The sequence below is a fragment of the Actinia tenebrosa genome, unplaced genomic scaffold (assembly GCF_029948245.1).
Source record: "Actinia tenebrosa isolate PJP-AT-01 unplaced genomic scaffold, QUT_ActTen_1.0 PGA_scaffold12__29_contigs__length_12842862, whole genome shotgun sequence".
Lineage (NCBI taxonomy): Eukaryota > Metazoa > Cnidaria > Anthozoa > Actiniaria > Actiniidae > Actinia > Actinia tenebrosa.
Window position 1 is genome coordinate 5,022,878 of NW_028292572.1, and position 25,033 is coordinate 5,047,910.

Here is a 25,033-nt window from a genome sequence, read left to right on the forward strand (position 1 = left end):
TCAAGGTGTAACAAGGAATTAAAGAAAGGGAAAGCAGCAGCTTTCAGACTAAGGGAGCGACTGAGAAAACTACCGAAAAACATATGAACGAAAACAAACAACAAACATACGAGAAAAGAAAAGAGAAACGAAAAATCGAGCAAACAAATAAGGAGCAAACTTATGAGAAAAGTATGAGAAAAGAAAGACTTACAAACAAGATTGAGCAGATGAAAGGAAGGAGTGCCTTAAAAAATTGTATAATATTTGAAAGTGGTGTAAAAAAACTCTGAGTTGAAATAAAACAACAACAAGTAGTATAGGGGATGGGGGTTCCAGCGCAACGACCACCGGAGGATTACCCGTCTAAAGTACCCCCCTCGATTCGTACCGCGATTACCCGCATCCCGTGTTTATGTAAAATATGTTAGTCTATATATGGAGTGCGAAGATTGTAAAGAGTTTGTTTATGATTTCTGTGTAAAGTGCTTGAAACCCAAGTTTGTTACCCCACCACCAAATAAGTATATTTGTTGTGACAAGAAAATGCAAATAGAAGACGACACGTCAGCACAGTGTTACGAGTGCGGTAAAAATATTCGTAATGCCGTGCCTTGTGCTACCAGGGAACAATATTATTCCAACGGAGGTCGTAAGAAGACGCCATACAAAAGAATAAAATACTTTAGGGACTGGATGAGTCATATCCAAGGTTATCGACCGGTATATTTAGACAACGAAGTAAAGAAGAAAATCATAGACCATTTAGAAGAGCCAACCCCACAAAGTCTACGGAAGACATTGAAAAAATTAAAACTAGGGAAATATTACAAAGCTATTCCCTATCTTTTGTCTGAAATTACCGGTAAGTCTATTCCCGAGGTTTCTGATATGACAAAAGCCGAGTGGATGTTTTGTCGGCTGGATAAGGATATTCCTTATTACCCTGACGTAATTTACGAAATATTTTACAAGATAGACCCCAACCACCCCCTGTTAGGATGGATTCCAAGAAGATAGTGAACGATTACGTCATATGTTTTCAGCCAATCAAAACCTTCACAATTTTCTTTCACATTTGTGAAAACGTTTCACATTTGTGAAATAGATTTGTGAAATTAATTTGCATATGAACCAGACAGCCGGCGTTCAATATGCAAATAGAATCCTGTCTTGCTTTTTTCAAAGCAGATGTTTACTGAGCAAGCTTTCTTTGAAGCTCTTCTTTTGCCTCCTGGTAGATCTTTTTGCGAGATTCCTCGGAAAGATCTCTTACGACTGTTTTTTTATTCCTTATGTCCGTCTTTAATTTCTCGTACTTTTCCTCTTCGGCTAAGATAAGCGAGAATTCTACGTCGTCTATCTTTCTGTCACGCAAAGCCTTTGAGACAAGGTCAGTGATCGTATAGCGCAGCGCGGTTATACTAAAAATAGATGTCACGAGATCGGACCCCCCGCATGACTCAGACAAACAGAACACAAAGGTCATAGTAAATGTAAAGCGGTTTTCATTACGCTCGCTAGTTTCTTTATATTTTCTCGTCGTTTTTTTTGACAAAATGGTCAGTACGAAATATTGCTGCTGGGGAAGATGTAATAGTGATTCAAGATACCCCGATAGACTTCCACTTCTGTTACAAGGAGTTGCATTTGTGTTTGATAGTAATATGAATGACTGTGCTTTAAAAGACATTCGTTGTCTTTTATGTAAAAGCACTGCCTTTTCATGACTTCCTGTGATAGAACAGACTCTTGGATCACACTTTGAATAGTGTGATCATGAAAAACCTTTAGACTCTTAATCTCTAGCAAACCATCTTCTTCCACAAGACCATCAGGAGAACATGCTAGCCAGGGGTATTTGGGATTAACCCACAATCCAGATGCCACAACTTGATGCTTTGTTTGAGCTTGGTATTTCAATATAGCATCGGCTTCATTTTCTAAGCCTCTTGCCATCCAAACAGACTGGTAGTTTTCACTCTCCATATTCCATTTGTAAGATGATATAAACTTCGCACTTCGACTGGCTGCACTTTTGGATCCATCAAGTACAAGTTTTCCAATCTTAACAGCTTCAAGGCATTTGGAGGCGGTTAGTCGAAGTCATCTCTCAGAGTGCCATTTTTCACTTTGGCTCTGTTGCTCTGTGTCAGAAAGTTGGGTGAGTGATGAGGGAGTTAAGTTCTTAACAAGGATTTCTACCTTCTCTCTTAACAAAGGCAAGCAAATATCGTCTACTGAGTAATCATTATATGAAACCTTCAGTTGTGTCGTCCACATAGAAATTTTCCCGGTCTTAGCATTTTCATATTGTAGCCGAGAGACAAAGTTATTGGTCATTGACGATGTTACCTGTCTGTATTGAGGCGGTCGTGGATCGAAATCTATAACTTGAACTTGTGTTTTCTTTTTTTTGGAGGGATATTTGGCATCTGAGAGTCTTTTGGGATTTTTCTTTCTCTTTTTTCCTTTGTTCCATGAACACTCCTGGCTAGTACATGGTGTAGTTACGATATGTCCGTGTTCTTTGACGTGGTCTAATAACAACAGCAAAACCGCAACTACGTGGCTGCATCGGCCAAGTTCTGACGCTTTGCATGGCTCACACGATGCATGTATAACTGCGCCACTTTGAATCGATAAAATTATCAATACATTGTGAGGAAGATCTGTTTTCATTGAGGGCCAAACGTGCGCGCGAAGGAAATAATAATCACTGTTCTTGTTGTCAGTAACGTCGTGTACGAAGCCAGAGTCAACATATTTACGTCCGTTCTTGAAAGGCTTGTCAGTCATATGTCCGAGTCCGTGTCCCTTTGCTTCATCATCACTATCATCAGACGTTTGATCTACGACTTCACTTTCTGATCGTGATGGAAGCGATTCTAAAGCATAGAGATAAACGTGTCCATAGTTGAACTGCGCCGGTATGTCATTGGATGGAAAGTTTTTCCAGCCCGATGTAGGTATTTCAGGGACTTTATTCTTTGGCTCTTTGATTATTTTTCCGTCCTTGCTGTATTCCTTGGATACCTTAATATCGAGCCACCTACCTCCATCTATACTCGGATCAAGAATGCGGTAATTTCCAGCGTTTATACAATCCTGAACACGTGCGAGCAGTTCGCTACGCTTTCCAGTGACTTTTAGGTCTCTGCATTTAAGCCAACGCTTTAACTGGTAGACAGTATAGTTTCCCGGGTCAGCATCAAACCTGGATCCAGGAACTCCATCATTTTCAGTCAAGTTTGTAGCTGTTTTAAGTGGATTTAGATACGAAGTATTTATATTTGCAGTCATTCCTCTTCTACTGAGATGGTTTGTTTGTCTGAGTCACGCGAAAGGTATCATATTTCGTGACGTAATAACCGCGCTGCGCTATTTACTTTAGCCCTTGACAGAGCTATTGTCGTGTCGTGTTTTGATATTTTGCTTGACAACTGTTTCATAATGCCCGTAGCAACAGCCGAAATAATACCACAGGCTGCCCCAACGCTGGCCAAAGGAACGCCAACGACTATTCCGGGTCCAGTAAGCGAAGTAGCAACGCCGGAGCCCGTTAACACAACAGATATGGACCCTGAAGTTATCGAAATCTTATGTAGCGTACTCCGGGCTCTGACGTACTTTTTTCTAACTTTTTCATAGTGTTTTGTCTGCCCTTCCAAGTAAGCCAGGATTAAGTTCGCTTTATTCAGACGAAAGTTTTCAGCGTTTAATTCGTTAGGTTCCTTAGGAAGTTCAGGATAAAGTGGAGGCGCTGATGGTATAACATCCATTATATATACTAATGTACGACGCTTTTGGGAATGATATTGAGGAGCAGCCACATCACGACAACCGGGATTACTGGAATTGGAGAGCATTTAGGAAGATGTTTCCACATGCAGACCCCAGTAAGTTCGAAAGAAGACCCGATGGTATTTACTATAACGGCTCTAGGATGTACAGCAACGAGGATTTGAAGCCTACGCTGGTTAATCAAATAGACGATCAACTGAAGCATTCGCCAATGCATAAGCCAACGCCAGCGCCAACGCATGTTGAACCCAGTTGGTCAAAGGAATTATTGCTTGGTACCAGTACTTATCCGATACCCGCAGTTTCATTTGATAAACACCCAAGCTTGGACCTAACGCTGAACATGCGGATCTCTAACAAGCATTCCTTTCCGTTAAAGGTGCGGGATATCTTCAAAGACGTACCCATTATTCATACCACCGCTAAGGAATCTCATGAATGGTTAAGTGGTCCTAACATGCGTTATTGGCCGCAGCAACTAAACTTTGCAGTTTGGTGTGCCACTAGCGGCTGTGGTGTAAGCGCAAGCTTGATGAAGAATTCAATATTTATGTTTCATTTTCACTTCACGGTTAGAAGAATACTGCATGAAATGGGTGTTATTGCGCTGCCGGGAGATGCCACGTTTTATCCAAGAGATAATAAATACAGCGTGCCGGCTTATGACAGACTTTGTAAGGAGTTTGACGTTGTAGGGAAGGATTTCCGATGCACTGCCGGCGCTAACAATGGTCTGGGGCATATTTGGGCTTATTGGGGGATTGGTGGACACGAGCTAAGTGATAAGGAAGTTCATGCGTTGAATCTACGATGGAACACTGGGTATCACAAAGAAACTCACGACAGTAGCACCTTCTTTGAACCAAACGCTAAGACCACTAAGGAAGTTAGAGACGGACCTTTGTTCAAAGACGAGGGCGGTAAGTATGCAGGGGCTAATCCACTGATTATCAAAATTACCAACGACGAGCAAACAAAGCAATATCTTAATTTCATACCCCCAGAAGGTAAAGGACTAACCAAAGCCGGCCTTGCCCGTTTAAACCGCAGCATAGAAGCTTACGTGTATTCTATCCTTGGAGCTCAGGTAAACACCCGATCCAGCATAATCGGAAATACTGGCGCCGCAGAAGAAACGCGAGCCGAAGCCTTGATCTTATTTGAAAGTTCAATCTTGGAGGGCGACATTAGCAAGGGCGTACAGCGTTACCAACTAGCCATACAAAATTCTAAGGCGAGGTTGGACTATGCAGTAGCCCCGGGTTGTTGGTTAATGCCTAGTAATTTATCTATAAATACTGGTTCTGTAGTAGGATACAACAACAAACTGCAGCGAGCTACTAAGGATATGAAGTTTGGGGTGAACGACGTGAACTCTGACACTCTTAGGAACATTCCTCACTTCGTAGAGAAGCCAAAAAAGTCACACGAAACGAAGCTACCCACAGTTAAGAAACCATCAAAGAAGGTCCTACCTGCGATACCTGAGGAATATGACCATAACTTATTAAAAGCCGGTCTAGCAGCTGCAAGCATTGGTCTGAGCTATTATATATGGCGATGAACAACCCCTACGTAACTGGAGTAGATTGCGTTTATACGACTTACACAGGCGAGAAAAAATACACCCAAGCATCTTGGGTTGATGTCACGGGCATGTCCGTGGATCTGAACTACTCAGGAAAGAAGCTGATAATATGCAGTATTTGCATTGGTACGGCGAGTGATGCAAACGTAGGAGTTCGTTTCTGCGACGACAATGGAGTATTACAGCCCATGCGCGCGAAGACAAACAACAGAGAGCCTACACATTTCTCGGTAGAGCCGCCCGACACCAGCACCGAAAATCTCTCGGTTTGGACTTTTCACATGGTTGCTGATTGCCATGGGAAGGTAAAGTTGCAAATACGCGTAGATGACACGGCGTCGGCGTGCATAAATAGCATAGAAGATCAAAGAGATCGACCTTATAATCACGCGACCATCAGCACTCTTACAGTGTTAAGCCTGTGAGAATCTGTGATTCTTAAATTATATGAATCCGCATTTAAGTGAAACGCATTACGTTCACTACTTAGACGTAAAGGAGTACGCAAGGCATGAGTGGTTTGATATGGGAATGTGGGTTGAAGTTGGAGGTCCTGCGTTAGTCATTTGCACCATTAGCATTAACACGGGAGTGAGCGCGAATGTGGGGTTTAGGCTTGTCGATGAGAATGACGAGCCTTTGCCCCCCTATCGAACTTCCCCGAACAGCAGAAGAGCGGCCCACTTTTCGATGGAGCCAAACAAATTTAGCGGAGAAGATCTGACGCCGGTCACGTTTCATATGGTAATTAATTGTAAATATGCTAAGTTACAAATATTTCCTGATGACGGTAGCAACGATGGGTCGACGCCGGGCAGCGCAAGGATAAACAGCATTGGCGTGGGTAGCAATATTATCGATGCGGTTTGGAGTCATAAACCCATTTCCACTATGAGCGTGCTGCCGCTAGCCCCAAATTATCAGGGCGGCGCAAATACTATCTTTCATCATCCTCAATCAAGGACGCGGAAAGAGCGCAGCAATTCTAAGGACAGGAAATCCAAGGTCCCTTCATCGACCTAGCTTCTTCAGGAGTACCACCCCAATAGCGACAACCAAGATCCAAATGTTATTCCCCACGAACTTCAACAGTTCTCCGCCAGCCCTAAGTGCCAAGGAAACAACCGAACCCAGCAGCCCAGGCAAGCCGGCTGCCATCTTTTTCCCCAAGTCCGTTAGTCCATTGCCTAATTTCTTTACGCCCGCGCCTGTAGCCTTAAGCGCGGATAGGATAACTCCTACTACGCTTGAAATAGCGACCGCAAACGCCAGCGGAACGCCATACTTCAAAAGGGCTCTTTTTACCTTTTCCTTGGTGGTAAGCCCCAGCTCCTTTTCCAGGTTTTCCTTTTGCGCCCGCAATTCCGCAAGGTGTACCTGAAGGGTTTCTGATTCCCTTTGAGCTGCTTCCCTTTCTTCCTCGGTACGAGTTTGGTCCTCGATTACTTCTTGCTGCCGCTCTATTTGCCCCTCCAGGTCTTCGATGGCCTGATCTCTTTGCCGGATTTGCTCCTCTTTAGTGTTGATTTCGGCAACCAACTGCCGCCGTTCCTCCAAAGAGCCGGATATGGTGATATGTAGGTTTTTAGCTTCCTCTTTTGTCAGGTCTAACTCCTGTAAGGTGAGGTCGAAAGCCCTTTGGGCTTGGTCTCTATCGCGTAGGGCATTGTCTCTTTGTCCTCTAATTTCTATTATTCTTTGGTTTTTGTCGTCAAGTTCTCTCTTTTGAGCATCGAGAAGTAGTCGGTTTTGTTTCATGTATTCTGCTTCCCTTTCCTCCAACGTTTCCTGTAGCCCCTCGGCTCGTTTTTCTAGCGCAACCCGTTCATTTAGGGTTTCCAACCTTTCTAACGCACTCCGGGTAGCCACTTGGAAGCCCCTTAATCTTGCCACGTTAACCTTGACCGAGCCATTTTCGTCAAAGAGGACTTGTGGTTTCGTCCAGCGGTTTTTGTCGGGATATCTCATGTCTTGAACGCTTATGAGGACTTTGTTTCCGCGTTCTGTGAGCCTTACGTCGTCGGCCTCGAAGTGGGAATAGCGCTGCGTTAGCTCTTGCGTTGCCCACTCTACAGTTTCCCGCGCGGCTGCCTCAGGCTGCTCTATGTTTTGAAGCTCCAAGTACTCAGGGACGGGGCTGCCGTGGTTTTTTGATTGCCACATGCGATTCAAGGCGGCCTTGAAGCTTTTCCATCTATTACCATACTTGTTTTCTAGAGCCATGTCGTAGATTAGGGGGTCGGTTTCCGCGCCTTTAGTCCATGCGTCGTATTCTTCGTCATTGATATCAACTTGACCTTCTTCGGTAAGGGGATCAAAATCACCTTCTACTTCCATTATATATGATAAGCTCAAAGTTAAATCCCAACGTATTACCTAAGCAGGTTGGCGGACTGAAAGCAGAACGCACCTTTCACCGGGTTACATTCACGCCTTCTAGCGCTAAGCCAGGTGAGACGCTGTATGTAGGCGTGCCCCGCCTAACGGATAACCTAGTATTGGTTCCTGGTACCCTGGCTTTAAGGTTCGACCTAGCGGTGCAGTCAAGCCCCACAGATGAAAGGATTATCGTTAACAACCTTGGTCGCAACATCGTTTCAAAGATGCGAGTAAAGTTCGCCGGGGAATCCCTCTTAGACTTAAACAACTATGACCTGTACACCACCTACAAAGATCTGTGGCTGACTGCATTCGAAAGGGCACAAAAAATAGAGCAGGGTATCGGTAGCGCAATATTACGTAAGGTTAGGACTCCCACCAAGACACAACCTACCGATTCTGGCGACGCAACTGACGTGGCAGATGCAAAGGCCATCAAGACAGCCTATGGTACTAAATACGTAATACCATTGGACTTTGAGGCTATTACCAGCCACGGGGTTTATTATCCTAGACAGTTGAGTGAGTTGCAGTTTGAAGTGACCTTAGCCAACATGACTAACATCATTGGCGGGTTAAGCACTGCGTTGTCGGGAAGTATTCATCCATACGCCATTACCAACCTGGAATTGCAGTATGAAACCATACACTCCGAAGATCTAGCACGTAGCGCTGGCATGGAATACAGTGCTGGAAAGGCTTTCTTGTACGACCACGCGGTAATGTACAAAACCTTTAGTTTCCTGGATAAGACAGACGCGGTAATTACTCAGAGCATTAATTTACCACGTCGTAGTCTTACGGGGCTGATGTTGGTATTTATTAAGCCTTATGAAGCCGGTAAGCGCGACTCTGAAGCCTTTCATAACCCCGGCATCACCAACGTCGGGATTAGCATCAATGGAGTTCCAAATAAGGTGTATTCGCAGGGAATGAAGCCCTCAGACATCTACAGGGAAATAAAAAGAAAGTTTGGGGATCAAATTGCACCCGGTGAGTTCTTTACCAATAAGTATGCACTGTGGATTGACATGCGAACCACCAACGACGAGGATTTACATGGGCAGGGATTGCGTCTGGTAAATACCCAGGACGGCATTACCCTGGAAATCAAGCGTGACTTAAACGCTAGCGCAGGCGACTCAGACAAGATCAACGCATACATCTTCGTGGTGTCTGACGCCCAGTTGAGCGTAGAAATGAATCAGCTAAAGAGCGTTGCGTATTGATTCGCGCGCTGCGCTCCCTCATCCAAGAAAGGATAAAATATCCCTTACGTATATAATGCTTCGCGTATTCGAAAACAACAACACCAAACTGCAATGCATAGTGCAAGGCGATAAACTTTATTTCAAAGCAAAGTCCGTGGCTGATGCCTTGGGTTACGTAAATTCCAGAAAAGCGGCGTCTGATCACGTCTCAGAGGAAAACAAGGTAACTTTGAGGTCTATAAAGGGTGTAAATCTGACTGACACCCTTAATGCGCAACCACATTCCGTTTACATCACTGAAATGGGTCTTTATGAGTTAATATTCGGATCTGAAAAGTCCGTAGCTAAGGAGTTCAGAAAATGGGTGTTAGGTGACGTTCTCCCTACCCTCAGGAAAACAGGTAAGTATGAAATAGAGCGGCGCTTTGACGGTCCTAACAAGTTGGTATTCAAAATAGAAAATGAATTTGACCTGCATAAGAAGGTCGTAAACTACATACGTCGATTCCACCCTATCCTACTGCTCGCACCAGGTCTTGGAGAACTACAGGACTCAGCTAGCAAAAGGATAGTATGTTGGCAGAAAGGGTATCAGGCGGGGCAACCCGACATCTTAGTCCTTAATGCACATAAAAAACATAATGGGTTATGCCTGGAGTTGAAGACGCCTAAGGGTAACGGCGTATTATCCTCAAAACAAGAGGCGTTACTCACACAATACGAGGCAAATGGTTACCTAACCATGGTGTGCAACGATTACGACCTTATATGCAGGGAGATCGACCATTACGCGGAAGGCATTCGTGTACCTTGTCCTTGGTGTGTTAAGGCTTTTAAGACGCAGGAGGCGTTAAGGACTCACCAAAGAATATTTCATAGATATAATGATAGTTGAACAGACACACTGGCGTGAATTAGTTCAAGGCATCACATACAAAATAAAAAATTACGTCGTCTTCGAAGACATCAGCCGCTTAAGGTTGGTCCTCAAACACGAAGGTAAAGAGTGCACGCTATGGGCGCCGGACTGCGTGCGGTACGTCATTCAAGGTGAAGAGTACACACACATACGCAGTCATGGTAAGGTTAACGGTCGATGGAAGTTCGACGTTGAACGTAGGGTGGATGCTAATCCTCTTTGTGATTAGTCATCCTCGTGGGCGGTTAGGTATTGGTCTGCTTCGGCGGACCTCATTTTTTCTGTCATGTAATTAGTGGATATGGTAATTAAGGCTCCTCCTGCGAACGCTGCGATGTAAGGTAACATTATATATATATTATTCATTTTTCCATGCTTTTCTTACAGCAAGGTAATGGTCTAAGGGCTTGGGTCCGTCGTACAGGCAACACCAAATATGTTGACCGCTACGTAGACAGCCACATCGGACGCAAATGCCGTCCCAGTGTTCCCTGTCTTCCCATCTCACGCCCTCGACGTCGTCAAAGCATACGAAGGTCTGGTCTATTTCCTTCTTACGTCGCGTGAGCGCCCGGGAGGTTTCGTGGGGACAACAACGTTCGGCTAAGTCTCCGTGGGTTTCACAGACGACATCTTCGAGGTGGTAACGACGACAGCGGTATTTATGCCAGTTCTCCTCGAAGTGAGGTTCATCGCAACGGAGACAACGGTCTTTGAGGCAGACTCTGTTCTCGCGGTGATATCGTAGGGCCTGTACAGTGGACAGTTCCTTACCGCAGTCACCGCAAAGGGTACTTACGGTCTTCTGACAGACTTTCTTGGAAAGATGGTATTGCAGTCGCTGCTTGCTACTAAAAGCTCTATCACATTGCACGCACTTCATTATATATACCTTATTTTTTATTGTTAAATTGTTAAAACCAGCAAAAGATAATGATGTAGGTCTTATCCTTTATTGTTAAATTGTTAAAGTAAGATCATCGACATCATCTTAACCATTCTTTGATATCATCTGTGGTAATTTAACAAAATGACGATAAAAAATAGACCCTTACTTGAGACCTCTTTGCAGTATTTAACAAAATAACAATAAGAAAGAAGACCTATGCTAATTCCTCTTGCTGGGGCTTAGTAAGATCTTCTTTGCGACCTCTTACTCTTCCAAGTCTCCTCCTCGAACGTCGTCTAAAGTCCTTTGTGCTTTAGTATCCGCGGGACACCAATGTCCAACGAAGTCTTCTTCAGAGAATACCTTATTACAGTGACGGCAGCTGTGTTTCTTACGAGGCTTTGGCGTTGGAGGGGTAACGACAATGCAGTCAGCAGGTAGTTCAGATGTAATGCAGTCCATATATATATTCACAGAGGGTATCGCATGAAGTCCTTAAGGGAATCCCTAGCCCAACCTATCATTGTCCAGAGCGCAGCAAGCCTCTCTGTGCGCTTCAGACCGCACATTTCATCGTACAATTCCTGCACGCGCTCTTTTAACCGGTCAATCTCTTCCCTTTGCATTTCTATGGTGTCTCTTTTATCTTTTGCGTCGCCGGCAATTCTTCTTACTGCGTCCACTGGGTCCATTGTATATATAATGGATCCAAACCATATTCCTTGCAATGCTCTTATCGTAGGACCCACCGGCTGCGGAAAGACCCAGTTCGTCGTGGAGCAGCTATTAGGACCCTTTAGATACCGCTTCGACTACATCGTGCTATTATGCCCCACCTACGTGAACAACCGCACCTGGACTGGTATAGGCGCGAACGATGACGACTTCTTTGTGGACATCTTAGACCCTAATGAGTTATCCGGTCATTTGAAGTTCTGGCACAAGCAATTCCCTAAAGATACACAGACGCTCCTCATATTGGATGACATTGCCTGTGGGGACGACGTAAAAAGGCGCACCTCCGAATTAGTGAAGCTCGCCTTTAGCGGCAGACATGACAACATTAGCGTTTGGTTGCTTTCCCAGCAGCTTACCAGCGTCTCTAAGCCCTTTAGGGAAAACATAGGCTCTCTCGTAGTATTTTATACTCCGAGCAAGTCTGACCTGGAAACCATTTTAAGCGACTACGGCGGTGAGATAAGCAAGGAACAGCTGCACGAATACATGCGGCATTTAAAAACGCACCAACATTCCAAAATGATCTTCTCTTTGAGGTTTCCGTATGACGTTAACATATATGGACATTGAGCAGCTCATAGATGAAGTCCCCACACAGTTAGATGAAAGTAACCTCAAGGAACAACTTAACATTCTTGTGTCTTCTGGGAAGTGTAAAGAAATGATAGGTAAGGAACTTACCCATGAGCAGGTTAATAAGCTGTCAGAAGAGGAGGTTAAGAAGTTCCATAAGAGGTACGAGGCTGCCCTCGCAAGTAAGACCACGGACGCCGTAGCAGACTCCGCTATCCGACTTGCCACTAAATTGCTTGGACTTGCACTGCCCATAGACGACGTGGAGCAACTACAGAAGGACATAAGAGATGACTATGTCATATCCCAAGAACTTAAGATAACCTGTGGGTGGTTGTCTTTGAAGTGCGGTAAGTTAATGGCAGTCGCCTCTGCGGCACTTCACGTAGCTCAGCACGTCGACTTGAAGGAGGTACTAGGTTCCTTCGGAACATCTTGGAAGGACTTCAAGAAGGACAGAGAAGTCGAAAAGGTCTTCCAGGCAGCACTTGCTGAGGTACCTGATCAAGTACCTGCAAGTGACTTATCAAGTACTTAGTCAAGTCATTCGCGGGAATTACCCAGGTCGCCTCAAGTACCTAGTTAAGTACTTATCAATTCCTTCAAGTCCTTAGATATAAATGAGTGAAGCTGAATCGAAGGCGGAGGAAACCCCCCAAGTAGAGGAGCGACGAATCACCAAGGCTAAATCTCCAGGCAGAGTTGCTGCCGGTAAGAAGCTCGCGGAGATGAACAGGAAGAACAAAGCAAAGAAAAAAGAAAAGGTGGAGGAAAAAGAAGAGGAATCCTTCATTAATCCTGGGTACGTCATCGGCGCGTTAGGAGTCGTTATAGCAGCAGGCAGCCTTTACTTACAATGGCGGGCTACGAAAAAGGTAGAACCACCAACATATCACGCGCCCGTGCACGCACCTGTGGAGGTTAGAAAAAGCAAAATCCCTGAAATGGAGTAATAACCTTCTCGCTTTGTAATATAATGTCGACCGCGTTGTTGAAAACTGTTGAAGAGGCAGCTATCATTACTTCCATCGTTGCGGGTATTGGTTGGGTAGGTAAGAAAGTGCTCAAAGAAGACTTTACTGAAGACCCAAGCAAGAGCTTCGCTAATTTTGCTAAGATGACCGCTGCCGTTGGCGGGGCTATCATGCTAAAGGATTACCTACGGAAGGAAAAGTACATCCCTAATGTATAAATGGCTAGCGTGGTCGCAGGTGGAGTTATTGCAGCCTTAGCATTCACTGGAGCTAATTATGGTGGTCAATATTTGGATAGATTAGTTAGAGGTGATCGCAGCGGAGATTTGGCCGCCGAAAGGAAGAGACACGACTTAGCGCTGGAGAAATATCAGCGGGACGTTGCAGCTTGGAATGAAAAAAGACAAGCTTACAGGGATTGGTTGGACAAGAACTACCAAGACAAGATGCAGGCGGATAAGAACTTCGAAAACACAGACTACGCCTTCAAACTTTATGCGCAAGCACACCCCGCGGCATTAACGGGGTTAAGAAAGCCTCAGTTCAAGAATTACTACCAGCCTTCTAAGAAACAAAAAGACAATGAGTTGGTCTTTGTAGGAGTCGCAGGGCTGGCAGGAGGCGTGGCCTTGGCGTATCTAATATAATGATCGTCTTTTTGGAAAGCGACAAGAATAACTTTACCACTTGTCTGAATCCTCCCATCCGCGCGGAAAGGGTTCGGTTGGTTAGTTGCTCTTTGTACAATTCTTGGTATAATTTAATTAATGGCTTTGTCATCGGAACTTCCGGCACCAAACCAAAAATACCAGATTCCCATTACACCCCTATAACACTGGCTAAGGAGCTAGCAAAGCACGGATATACTCTTACCACAGGATTACCCCATGAAATGAAATTCAAGAAAAATAGTGGAAGCGCTAATTTAAAGGACAGTTCATTGGTAGAACTCCTGGGCCTTACTAGTACCACAATAAATAGCGGCAATACATATGATGTGAAATGGAAAGTCGCATCCTCTTACGAAGTCTATTGCGACTTGGTTCATAGTTACAACAATGGAGAAAAGTCTTCTCTTATGTCCAAGTTTCTGCCCCAAGGTAATCCATTTGACCCAGTGGAATACACTCCCATTTCTTTGAGCTATGACTTGTCTAATTTGGTAGAAAGCATAAACATCACCATTAAAGTGGACGGAAAGACGGTGGATTTTAACGGACGTAAGATCAATCTTGTTTTGGAATTCATATAATGGGCCGCGTAGAGGACAAACTTAAAAGGATTTACTATGGGCCGGAAGGCTATTGGAGAGGAGCGTCAGCTATCAAGAAACTCGCAGCCGCGGCCAGGGTATCAGACGAAACGGCTAAGAACTGGTTGAAAAAACAAACCCTCTGGCAGGTTTATCTTCCCGTGCCTAAGTACATTCCCAGGCCCAGCTTCACCGTAAATACCCCCAATGAAGTTCATCAGGCGGATTTGCTTTTCTTACCGCACGATAAGGTGAGAAAAAAGACCTATAGGTACGCTTTGACCGTAGTCGATATCGCAAGCAGATACAAGGACGCCGAACCTATAACCAGCAAGGATTCTGGGGAAGTCGCAGAAGCCCTAGGTAGGGTTTATAAGCGCGTCTTGAAATGGCCTAAGCTGCTGCAAGTGGATGCGGGGACGGAGTTTATGGGCGTGGTTACCAAGACCCTGAAAGACCACGACACTAAGATTAGAAGAGCTAAAGCAGAGTACCACAGGGGTCAAAGCATTGTCGAAAGATTCAATAAGACCCTGGCCGAGCGTCTCTTTGGATACCAGTATTGGAAAGAGCTGGAAGATCCCTCCAAACGCAATAGGGAATGGACTCAGAGGCTCCCCCAGGTCGTCGCAGCTTCGAACAACGAGGCGGCCAGGGCTACGGGAATGAAACCCAGGGATGCCATAAAAAAGAAACACGTGGAACACAAGTCCTTCATCAGAAGTTCGAGGGCGGTCTTCCCCCATGAAAAGAAATTAGGTAATGTCACGGTTCGATATCTCTATGAGCCGGGTGAATTAGAAGGAGGATCCAAAAGAGCTACGGATCCTAATTGGTCTTTGGAAACTTACCAGATCCGAAGTGCGATAGCTAAGAAGGGTCAGCCCATCTTGTATTATCTTCATGATGGTCCCACTCGTGGGTTCGTCAAAGAAGAACTGCTTATCGTGTGATGTCCGAATGCTATCGTATGCACTCCGTCATCACACATCCATCGCTTACCGTCAAATGCAGACAGTGACACCTTCTCCTGCGTGACGTTATGTATCTGATGACCATAGCTGCGCAGGCTGTTCATCTTATGCCGCTGTTCCTTGCGTGTTCGTAATACGTTGAGGTAGGACTCGTGCGTAATGTCCTTCTTAACCACATACTTTTTTACGCCTTTAGCTTTCTTTTCTACGCCGTCTAACTTTAGCACGCTGTACATCTTTGGTTTCAGACCCACGTATTCCACGATGGGTTTTCCTAACATTTCGTCTTTCATCTTCCCAATTACCTTCTTATTCTTCGCAGAGTAAAGGAAGTGCTCCTTCGGGTAACCGCTGGTGTCGTACTCGTCTATATCGGGGAGGCAGTCTTTGTAAACGTCTTCCGTTTGCACTTCTAGAATTAGGGAGTCGGTGTCTGTGTACAGGAGGCGACAGCGGTCTCCGTACTTTGGCTTAAGCTTGTCGTAGTAAAACTCATACATGAGCAGCTTTGATAGGTCTAACACTGTAAACCCCGTGTATACGGGTTTATTCAGGAATAAATTCGCTTTCTTCATGTGAATCACGTAGAAGTTTAACATTTCTACGTATCTAACGAATCCAGGCTGTGACACGTATGCTTCTGCTTCCTCTCTGGTGCTGGCTATCTTTATGCTTACGCGCTTGCGGATGTTCTCCATTGTCTTTCCGAACACGCTGTTGTTCATCAGTTTGAAGAGGTTTTTCTCGAAGTCATTTTTCGCTGCGGTACGCTTTTGCGTGTTGAAGTCAATGTAGGGGCGCATCCAGGGTTCCTGCGTGAACTTCAAAACGCGGTGGATCTTCTTCACGCGTAAGCCGTGGCGCACATAGAACTGCAGGTTGCGGTAATGCACCACGTACTTTCGCTTGTCCATCAGGTTCATCGTTAGCTTCCTGTACGGTTTGTAACCAGGGCACATTTCCCTCTGCAGCGGACTTAGCTGCTTAAATGGTATCTCTATCGCTTCTGGTGCTAAGGGGAACTCATCGTGTGCGTCGTGCAGGCGCTCTGGGTACTCCAGATCCACTTCTAAAACGTAACCCTTGTCTTCCTCCTTTCCTACCTGCATGTAGAAGTCTATCGGCTTCACTGGATCCCATTCGAAGTCTCTCACAGGTAGGTACTGTGACATTGCCCAACCATAAAGGTTATTCGCATCCAGGTAGTAAATGTATGTGGTTGGTTTCTCTGGGTCGTGCTCTACTAAGGGGTTGTTTGCGCGGGCGTAACGTCGGCTGGGTCCGCATACGCCGCCACGAATACCGTCTTCCATAAACCGATACATGTCGTACTCCGTTAGGAGATCCAACTGCGCATTTGTCTTCTTTAACAAAGCACTCCAGCTGAGCCCAGGAGCCGTGTAGAAATTAGCGGGATCCAATCCGTAATATTCCATAGCCATCTTTCTGAAGCTTTGGAAAACATCTGCAAGCAGCACTACGTCAGACCTTAGGTAGATGTCGTGGTAGTCCCCCATGTTCTCACAGGAGTACTTTTCCCACACGTCTAACGCATGCTGGTACTCCTCATCCTTTATGCCGGACTCGTTTAGGGTGCTGTAGAATCTCTCTTTGGGTGGTAGGGGTTCTTCGAATCGCTCCCAGGAATCCATGTATTCGTATGGGTAGACTCCTTTCCTTTCCGCGCCGTATTGACTGGAAATGGGGAACTCCGTGTTGTATTTAACCAAGTTTGCTAAGGAGTCCGCCATGAACTGCTGCGAGTCTAAGAACTTCAGCTTGCCTACGGTTACGGACATGTACCTTTCTTTGTTGTTGGGTATGCACTTTACTTCGGAGCCGTCCGTTCCTTGTAAAAGTAAGTGACTGTCGTAACCTCTTAAATTGTGAAAGAATACGGGTATTTCCATTTCTGGGTCTACTTTGAAGTTTATATTGCATTTCCAATGAGCCGCACCTCTGTATTTACCCGTGATGTGGCAGTGATCTCTAACCTTATCCACATAGAAATCCTCGACGAATGCTTTGTGGCAGTGAATGCAATGCGTGGAGGGCTTTCCCGGCTTCTCACCCTTCTTAGCATACTTCCCGCATTTGAAATGAGCTTCTCCTAGATACTTTCCATCTTCGTCCCACGCTTTCTTGGCCCGTCTTCCAAACTGAAGAAGCGTATGTTGGCAAATGTGGCATTTCTTTGCCTTGGTAAAAGCCTCCTGGTTCTCTTTGGTAAATTCCATCTTCTTTGGACGTCTTAATTGTTCTCTTATCTCCCCCTCCTCTTCTCGCAATGCTTCTAGGAACTTATTAGCTGCGTTCTTGCCTCGGTAAATTACAGGAGGGTCGGCCTTACCATCTGATCTGACTACTATGTAACCAAAGGAGCAGATCTCGTGTAATCCCACCTTATTCGTGGCACCACTTTTCTGCTCTTCCTTAGTTATCAACGCTTCAAAGTCTGCATATATCACGTAAGGCACTTGCATCTGCTTTTGATGGTCTGCGTATGAAAGCTCTTTGTTGGTGGGCATCTGGATCCGTTGCGCCACTTCTTCGACTCCGCGGCAGATCTCATCGTGTTTCTTTAGGGCATTTAAGGATGTAAATGACAGCAAGCAGCAGTCGCAGAAGTACTTTTTGCCTTTGTGCTTAGTATGTCTGTAGAATAGTCTGCTAATGTGTTTAACCCATGAGTAGTGTCCGCCGTGGTAGAATAAATGTACGCGCTCTCCTTTACTTTTTGACAGAACTAACGGTACTATCGTCTGCTCTCTGACTCCGTAAACGTTAATTGCTAGATCGTTTATTTCCTCAAATATGGGGATGTCTATCAACTGCATGGGAAATTCCACACCATCCCACTCTAAATCGTCTGTGGGATACTTACTTGTCCTACAGGGATCCTTCTCTGCTGGATACAGTGCAGACCTGATTGCCCACATAAAGCATCGATTGTCTTCATTCTTCACGTTTACAATAGCCTTCTTCCTTTCTACCCACGTTGGTAGCGGTACGTAACTCCCCCCTCGTATGGGTACGTACCTGGCCATACTTATCTCTATTCCTTCAACCTCCTCTACTGTCCAACCCGATCCTTCTTTCGTGTAGTTAGACAGCGACTCCATTATTGCTTCTAAGGCTTCACTGAGTGACCTATCCAGATTCGTGGATTCTAATATCACTAACGACTTTGATCGCAACATTGCTGTCGTCATTACCTCGTCTTTTGACAAACTTACTTCTACCATTATGCTCGCTTTCAGGGCTCCTAATTCTTCTATACCTTTTCGGAGAGTCCTTTTAACCTTCCTTTCTGACTGACGCCAAAACTGTCTAACGTCAATCTCACCGTTACCGGGTATTGACACCGTGCTGAAGTTGCTTTGGGATTCCATCTATATAATAGGAAATATTTTATACCTAATACCAAGCACTTTTTAAGTCGTCGTAGTCGTACTCACAGTCCTGACAATGCCAAAACAATTTAACCTTAGTCTCAAACTTCTTACCACATCCACAATCATAACTGCTCATACACTTCGTCTTCATTTTCAAATGCTTTTTCAAATCCGCTTCTTTCTTAAAAGTTCTCTTACATTCTTCGCACTCCATATATAGACTAACATATTTTACATAAACACGGGATGCGGGTAATAGCGGTACGAATCGAGGGGGGTACTTTAGACGGGTAATCCTCCGGTGGTCGTTGCGCTGGAACCCCCATCCCCTATACTACTACAACAACAACAGCAACAACAACAAATCAAAGCCGTACGTCAGCCGTTTGATTTAACAGTATGATGGCTTTGCCTTTTTTATGGCAAGAATAGTTTGAGCGACAAGATATTTCTAAACATTGAGTTTTGACTAATTGATAAATTATAATAAAATATCTTAGAGATCTAAAAGAAAAGATCAAATTACGATGATAAACACATTGTTACATTGCAAAGAAAGAAATATACAGTGGAAGAGCAATGAAAATAGTCAATTTTCCACCTCGCTTCTTAATATTTTAAGAATATTACCATTATTTTCATTACCTTTTTATCACTAGGTTTTGACTTGGCTGTCGATGGCTTCTCTGGTTTTTTGTCCCCCTTTTTCCCTCCACCTTTTTTCGCATCACCTTTATGTTCGTTTTCTGTAAGTGAAACACAGGCAAACAAAAATCCAAATTATGGATGAAAGATTTCTTCTCAGTGATATTCACCCTTTCCATTCGTAATGTTGGTTCACTAGTCCAACAAAAAGCATTCCATGTTTATCGAAGTATTATGATCATCCGGGTGGATGTAATCCTGAGAAGGACTGTTTAATGTGACTGACGTTTCGACAACCTGAGCGGAAGTCACCTTCAGCGTCCTTCTCAGGATTACATACACACGAATGGTCTTAATACTTCGATACATATTCAATCATCTGGGTTCAGAGCATTTTATACAATAAAAAGCATTCCATCAAGGACACAAGGTACTTTTACTATAGTGCTTTGTGAACCGACCAATGAACCGAGGCATGGACCTCGGCAAAGGAAAATACTAATGGTTCTAAATCGAGTGCGAGGCTAAGGGGTCAATCTTATTGTTTGTTGAAACAATCCAAACATACTTGCAACATTAGAAATACTACTATTGTTACTTTCGTACTTTTGATAGTAACAGATAATCACTTTCCGTTAGCTACATTTGGAGGACAAAAAGCATCCTACTAATAGCTTTCCATGTTGTTTCGAAACTAGTATTTCAAAATCATTTGTAATAAAGAGAGAATTCTTTTCGTATTCAAGCAGTGAGCGGCAAAAACTATTTTCTTGAAAAAAGGCTGTTGTACAAGGCTAAAATCTTGTTATTCAGAAAGTTTGTTTGGAAGTGGAGGTGACCGATGAAAGTGGAATCAAAGTGTTAACCCAAAGCAAAAATTTTATTCGAAAATGAGGTTTAGGCCTTCATTTGCTTATTTCCCATATATTTTCTATAAAAAAGCCTGACAAAGCAATATTCTAACACAAATGCAACAAAACATCTTTGTACAATTGAAAATACCGCTTCAAACAGGCATTTGATCATAGCACATCAGTTTCTAACTGTTTAAAAAAAGGTTTTGAGTGTTAACCCAAAACGAAAATTGGGATCAAAACTCATACGAAAGTCTAGTTTTTGGCTTTTTGCCATTATTGCTCATTATCGAAAAAAATTTCCTCTTAAATTCCAACAAGCACGTCAAAGGAGTTAAACAATAAGTTTCCACTACATTGTTTTACCTTCGTTTTGATGAAAACGGTGATAAAGAAATTGTAATGAGAAATCTCGGGTAAGCGACGTCACTCGAGGAGTTAGAAAGGCGCTGAGAGATTCCAATGGAAGAAGTAACAGCTTGTCGTCGGCTAACAAAACGATCGTGCCTGACATGGACTCTGCACTAGAAGAAAGAGGGAAAATGGGTGTTAAATGATGCAAGTAGAAGAGAAGAAGCATGCTGGAGGCGCCAGTACTTTTTTGTGAGATGCTAACTTCTTTTATTACACATTTACGCTCGATATCCGTGAAATAAAGCCGTGAATAAAAACCATATCAGTGAAGTTATACGATATCACTTCACGGTAAACTGTCCAATCAAATCTTGCGATATATTTTACTTGAACCAATCACATTGTTTGTTCTATTCAAGTGACGTCACATCGCTAGATGTGGTAGCTTTGCGGCGTTTTCTCGACGTATGAATCAAAGATGGATGAGTCAAATCCTCGATTCGTTATCTTTTCAGAAGATAGAATTTCCCAATTTTTGGAAGAGAATGAAAACCAAAATACAACTAGAAAAACGAAACAAGACATGGCATTGTTAAAAGCTTTTTTAAGCCGCAAAACTGATAGAGAACCAGAAGAAATTACTCCTACAGAGCTGGATTCATACTTGCAAGAGTTTGTTTTAGGAGTAAGAAAGCAAGATGGAACCAACTACGAGCCATCTTCTCTCCGCTCAATCATAGCAAGCATCGAGAGATACCTGAGGAAAAAGAAATATGGGTATTCCCTCATAAACTCCGTTGAGTTTTCCGGTACTCGCGAAGTGCTGAAGGCTAAGCAGAAAGAGCTCAAATCTTCAGGAAAAGGAGGCAAACCAAACGCTGCACGCTCCATTACTGAGCAGGAGATAGATGAGTTATACAGAAAAGGTCAGTTGGGAAGTGGATCTCCAGAGGCTATGTTAAACACCCTGTGGCTTAACAATACTCTACACTTTGGTATGAGAGGAGGAAAAGAACACAAAGACCTTTGTTGGGGAGACATTCAGCTTAAGAACGATGAAAGTGAGGAGCTTGAATACCTGGAATATAATGAACGCCAAACGAAAACGAGAACCGGCGAAAACCCGAGAGATATTCGTCCTGTAAAACCAAGAATGTATGAAATCGAGAGAAAAGAAAGATGTCCAGTTAAACTATACAAAGAATTTGCTCTGAAAAGACCACAGGAATGCAATACAGCCGATTCCCCCTTTTACATAGCTGTAAACAACGTGAAAGAAAGAAAGGCGACACAGGCTTGGTTCAAGAAAACACCTGTTGGAATCAATAAATTGTATTCATTCATGAAAACAATGGCTTTAAATGCAGAACTTCCCATGAAGAACAATCTTACCAACCACTCTGCACGTAAAACTATGCTTCAGAAGCTGAATGATAATAATATTCCTCCAAACCAAATCATGCAGATATCTGGTCACAAGAACATTCAGAGCATAAACAACTACTCGTCTCTCAACTCTCGACAACTTCAACAGATAAGTACCATCATAAGTTCTGAATCACAGCCCAAAGAACTCTGTGTTCAAAAATCATCACGTTCAGATGTAATTTTGTCTTCTAGTGTTGGTCAATTTTCATCTTTTTCGACTACAACTTGTAGTGTACCTAGCATTTTTTCTAATGCTACGATTTCTGGAAGCAGTATTGAGATCAACATAAACAACAATGCTCAACCTGCTGTGCCAGCTAAAAGGAAGCGATATGTTATAGAATCTAGCGATAGTTGTCAAGAGTAAATGTGTAATAAACAAATTATTACATGTTAAGAACTCGCTCGTTCGCGATATGATACGGAAAAACTCGTGAATAAAAACGAAATCAAGTTCTTAACATGTGATAATCTCTATTTATCCCTTTTTAATAGTCATGTCTTTATTTTATCGATGATTGACGGTCCCTTAGTATATTTTCCGTACGACACTTATTTTGTGAGACACTTACTTTGCTCATATCTTTATTTTATCGATGATTGACGGTCCCTTAGTATATTTTCCGCACGACACTTATTTTGTGAGACACTTACTTTGCTCATATCTTTATTTTATCGATGATTGACGGTCCCTTAGTATATTTTCCGTACGACACTTATTTTGTGAGACACTTACTTTGCGTACACTTTAATTTCAAAATTTTTTAAAAATTTACTAAATTCATTTTTTGTCAAAAGATACAAATAAAGCGCAATATAAATAGAGGATATTACATGGGCGCGCGGAGATACGAAATTTATCTTCGAGTGTTCAATTGATATCTCACGAGGGAGCGCAGCGAAAGAGTGAGATATCTAAATTAAACACGAGAAGATAAAATTCGTATCTCCAAGCGGCGTTCTGTTTATTATATAGATATCGATGAAACTTAAATAAAACAAAAGCTCAAAAATTCTTTATTAAAATAGCAAGCCGATTCAACAACGATATCTTCACGTGTGAAAGATATGGTATCTTCCACTGGTGAAAGATATCAAGTTTTCGACACTAGAGAAAACCTGGTATTTCATCGATATCGATATAATAATGAGGTTTATTATATAGACACCTCGCTACGCGCGCTTTGATTGCTCGAGACTTGTGCTGTATTAGTGAACGGAGCTGTTTTATTTCTTAAACGGTACACCCTGAATGGTATAAAAGGGTGCTTTAAGGTGATCTATGGCAACTTACTTCAAGGCAGGGTAAAGTTTAGTAAGAACTGGATCTAGGTATGCTTCCATTGCCGCTAAAACATCTTGAAAATGAGACTGAAAAGAATGAATATATTTAATAAGAGTCAAATTCAAAAAATAATAGAAAGTAAAACAATAAAAAAAACATTAGAGCACAAACACTATAAGTGTGTTACATAAATACCACTAAATACTGCTAAAATTTGCTAATCCTATTGTTTTCTATTGTTTAATTAATACTATTTACTACTAAACAGTGCAAAGTGTTGCACACTTTTAGTGTTTGTACTCTACTAGAGTGCAAACAATTAATCCGTGAAACACTAATTACTAATTAGTACAAAATAGTGCTAATTAAACAACAGAAAACAATGGAATTTGCATGAAATTATGCTATTTAGTATTACTAAAGTTTCGGTTATATTGTTTGCACTCTAATATCAAATTGTACTATTTAATTTTCGTTACTGCACTGTCCAAAATTCAAGCATATTATTGATTAAAATGGTGACATTTAAATTCTTTAAAACGTAAAATGAATCTGGTTTTACATTTAATTCCTTTCAGAGTTCTAACAGTGTGCTATTGCTATTTTTGCTCGTGCTTGTTTGGTCTGTGACTGTCAACATGAAGGCCGTGTTTTGTCACTGTACTGCACTTGGCGGGAAGAAAACAACAACAAACAAACAAACAAGCAAACAAACGAACGAACAAACAAACAAACAAACAACGAACAAACAAACAAACAAACAACGAACAAACAAACAAAAAACAAACCAACAAACAAACAAACAAAACAAAAAAACAAACAAACAAACAAACAACGAACAAACAAGCAAACGAACGAACAAACAAACAACGAACAAACAAACAAAAAACAAACCAACCAACAAACAAACAAACAAAAAACAAACCAACCAACAAAAAAACAAACAAACAAACGAACAAACAAACGAACAAACAAAAAACAAACGAACAAACAAACAAAAAACAAACGAACAAACAAACAAAAAAACAAACAAAGAAACAACAACAAAAAACTAACGAAAAAAAGAAACATCAGCCTGTAAGCCCTACATATAAATAGTAATAAATAGTTCGTGGAACCGAAAGATGTTTGTTAGTACCTGTAGCTTAGCTTCTTGGTGTTCCAGGGCTGTATCGATCATGATGCTGTTACTCTAGAAGAAAAAATGAAAGTATGAATATGCGATACATATACGTCTATAAGAGAGTTATTGTTGATGCGGATAAAGATGCTTATACCTCTTGGTTACTAGTAGGATGCTCTTCTACCCGATCAAGCATTTTTTGCTGCCGTTCATGTTGGTGACATACAAAGTTTCGTCTTGTTAGTTCCGTGGCGGTGTCAGACTTGAAGTGATTAAACTCCTCGATCAAATCATCCAGATCTTTGGGATTTACTTCAGCACGGGTTACTACAGCCTTCGTGGGTACTGTGAACACAATCCACCACCATGGAATCAATACCCGAAATTATGCTTTAATGTGTTAAACTTGTAAATATAAGAGATGAGTTTTTGAAACTAACTTCAATCCCTTTTCCCTCGGATAATCGTTTCTAAAATATAGGCTAAAATATCTTTAGAAAGACTCAAGAAGTGACGCAAATACTATTTACCCCCCATCCCTGTACCCATCCCCCTGCCCATGCCCATGCCCATCACTCTTTCCATCGCCATCGCCCTCGCCCTCGCCCTCCCCATGCCCATGCTTATCGCCATGCCCATGCCCATGCCCATGCCCATGCCCATGCCCAT

General features: G+C 42.9%; 3 protein-coding genes across 6 annotated transcripts in view; 1 reads left to right on the plus strand and 2 right to left on the minus strand.

Annotated features, from left to right (window-relative positions):
- The window catches only part of LOC116299176 (cilia- and flagella-associated protein 46-like), a 107,674-nt gene that overhangs the window by 4,451 nt on the left and 78,190 nt on the right, over positions 1–25,033 (minus strand). For 2 of the 4 annotated variants that reach the window (XM_089028208.1, XM_089028207.1), the window contains exons 54-58: positions 24,519–24,709; positions 24,380–24,433; positions 23,251–23,327; positions 20,541–20,698; positions 19,321–19,421 (exon numbers count right to left, since the gene is read on the minus strand). In XM_089028208.1, coding sequence (XP_088884334.1) covers positions 19,321–19,421; positions 20,541–20,698; positions 23,251–23,327; positions 24,380–24,433; positions 24,519–24,709 — 581 coding nt within the window. Of the gene's footprint in view, positions 1–7,901; positions 8,700–19,320; positions 19,422–20,540; positions 20,699–23,250; positions 23,328–24,379; positions 24,434–24,518; positions 24,710–25,033 lie in introns of those variants that run through there. The other 2 variants (XM_089028209.1, XR_016119439.1) reach the window with 2 other exon arrangements.
- Positions 308–11,320, plus strand: LOC148912068 (uncharacterized). Its single transcript, XM_089028212.1, has 2 exons — positions 308–844; positions 10,268–11,320. Exons 1-2 carry the CDS (start codon positions 418–420, stop codon positions 10,273–10,275), a joined length of 435 nt encoding a protein of 144 aa, XP_088884338.1. The 5' UTR covers positions 308–417; the 3' UTR covers positions 10,276–11,320.
- Positions 1,471–3,361, minus strand: LOC148912069 (uncharacterized). The gene has a single exon (XM_089028211.1). The coding sequence runs from the start codon at positions 3,280–3,282 to the stop codon at positions 2,086–2,088; it is 1,197 nt and encodes a 398-aa protein (XP_088884337.1). The 5' UTR covers positions 3,283–3,361; the 3' UTR covers positions 1,471–2,085.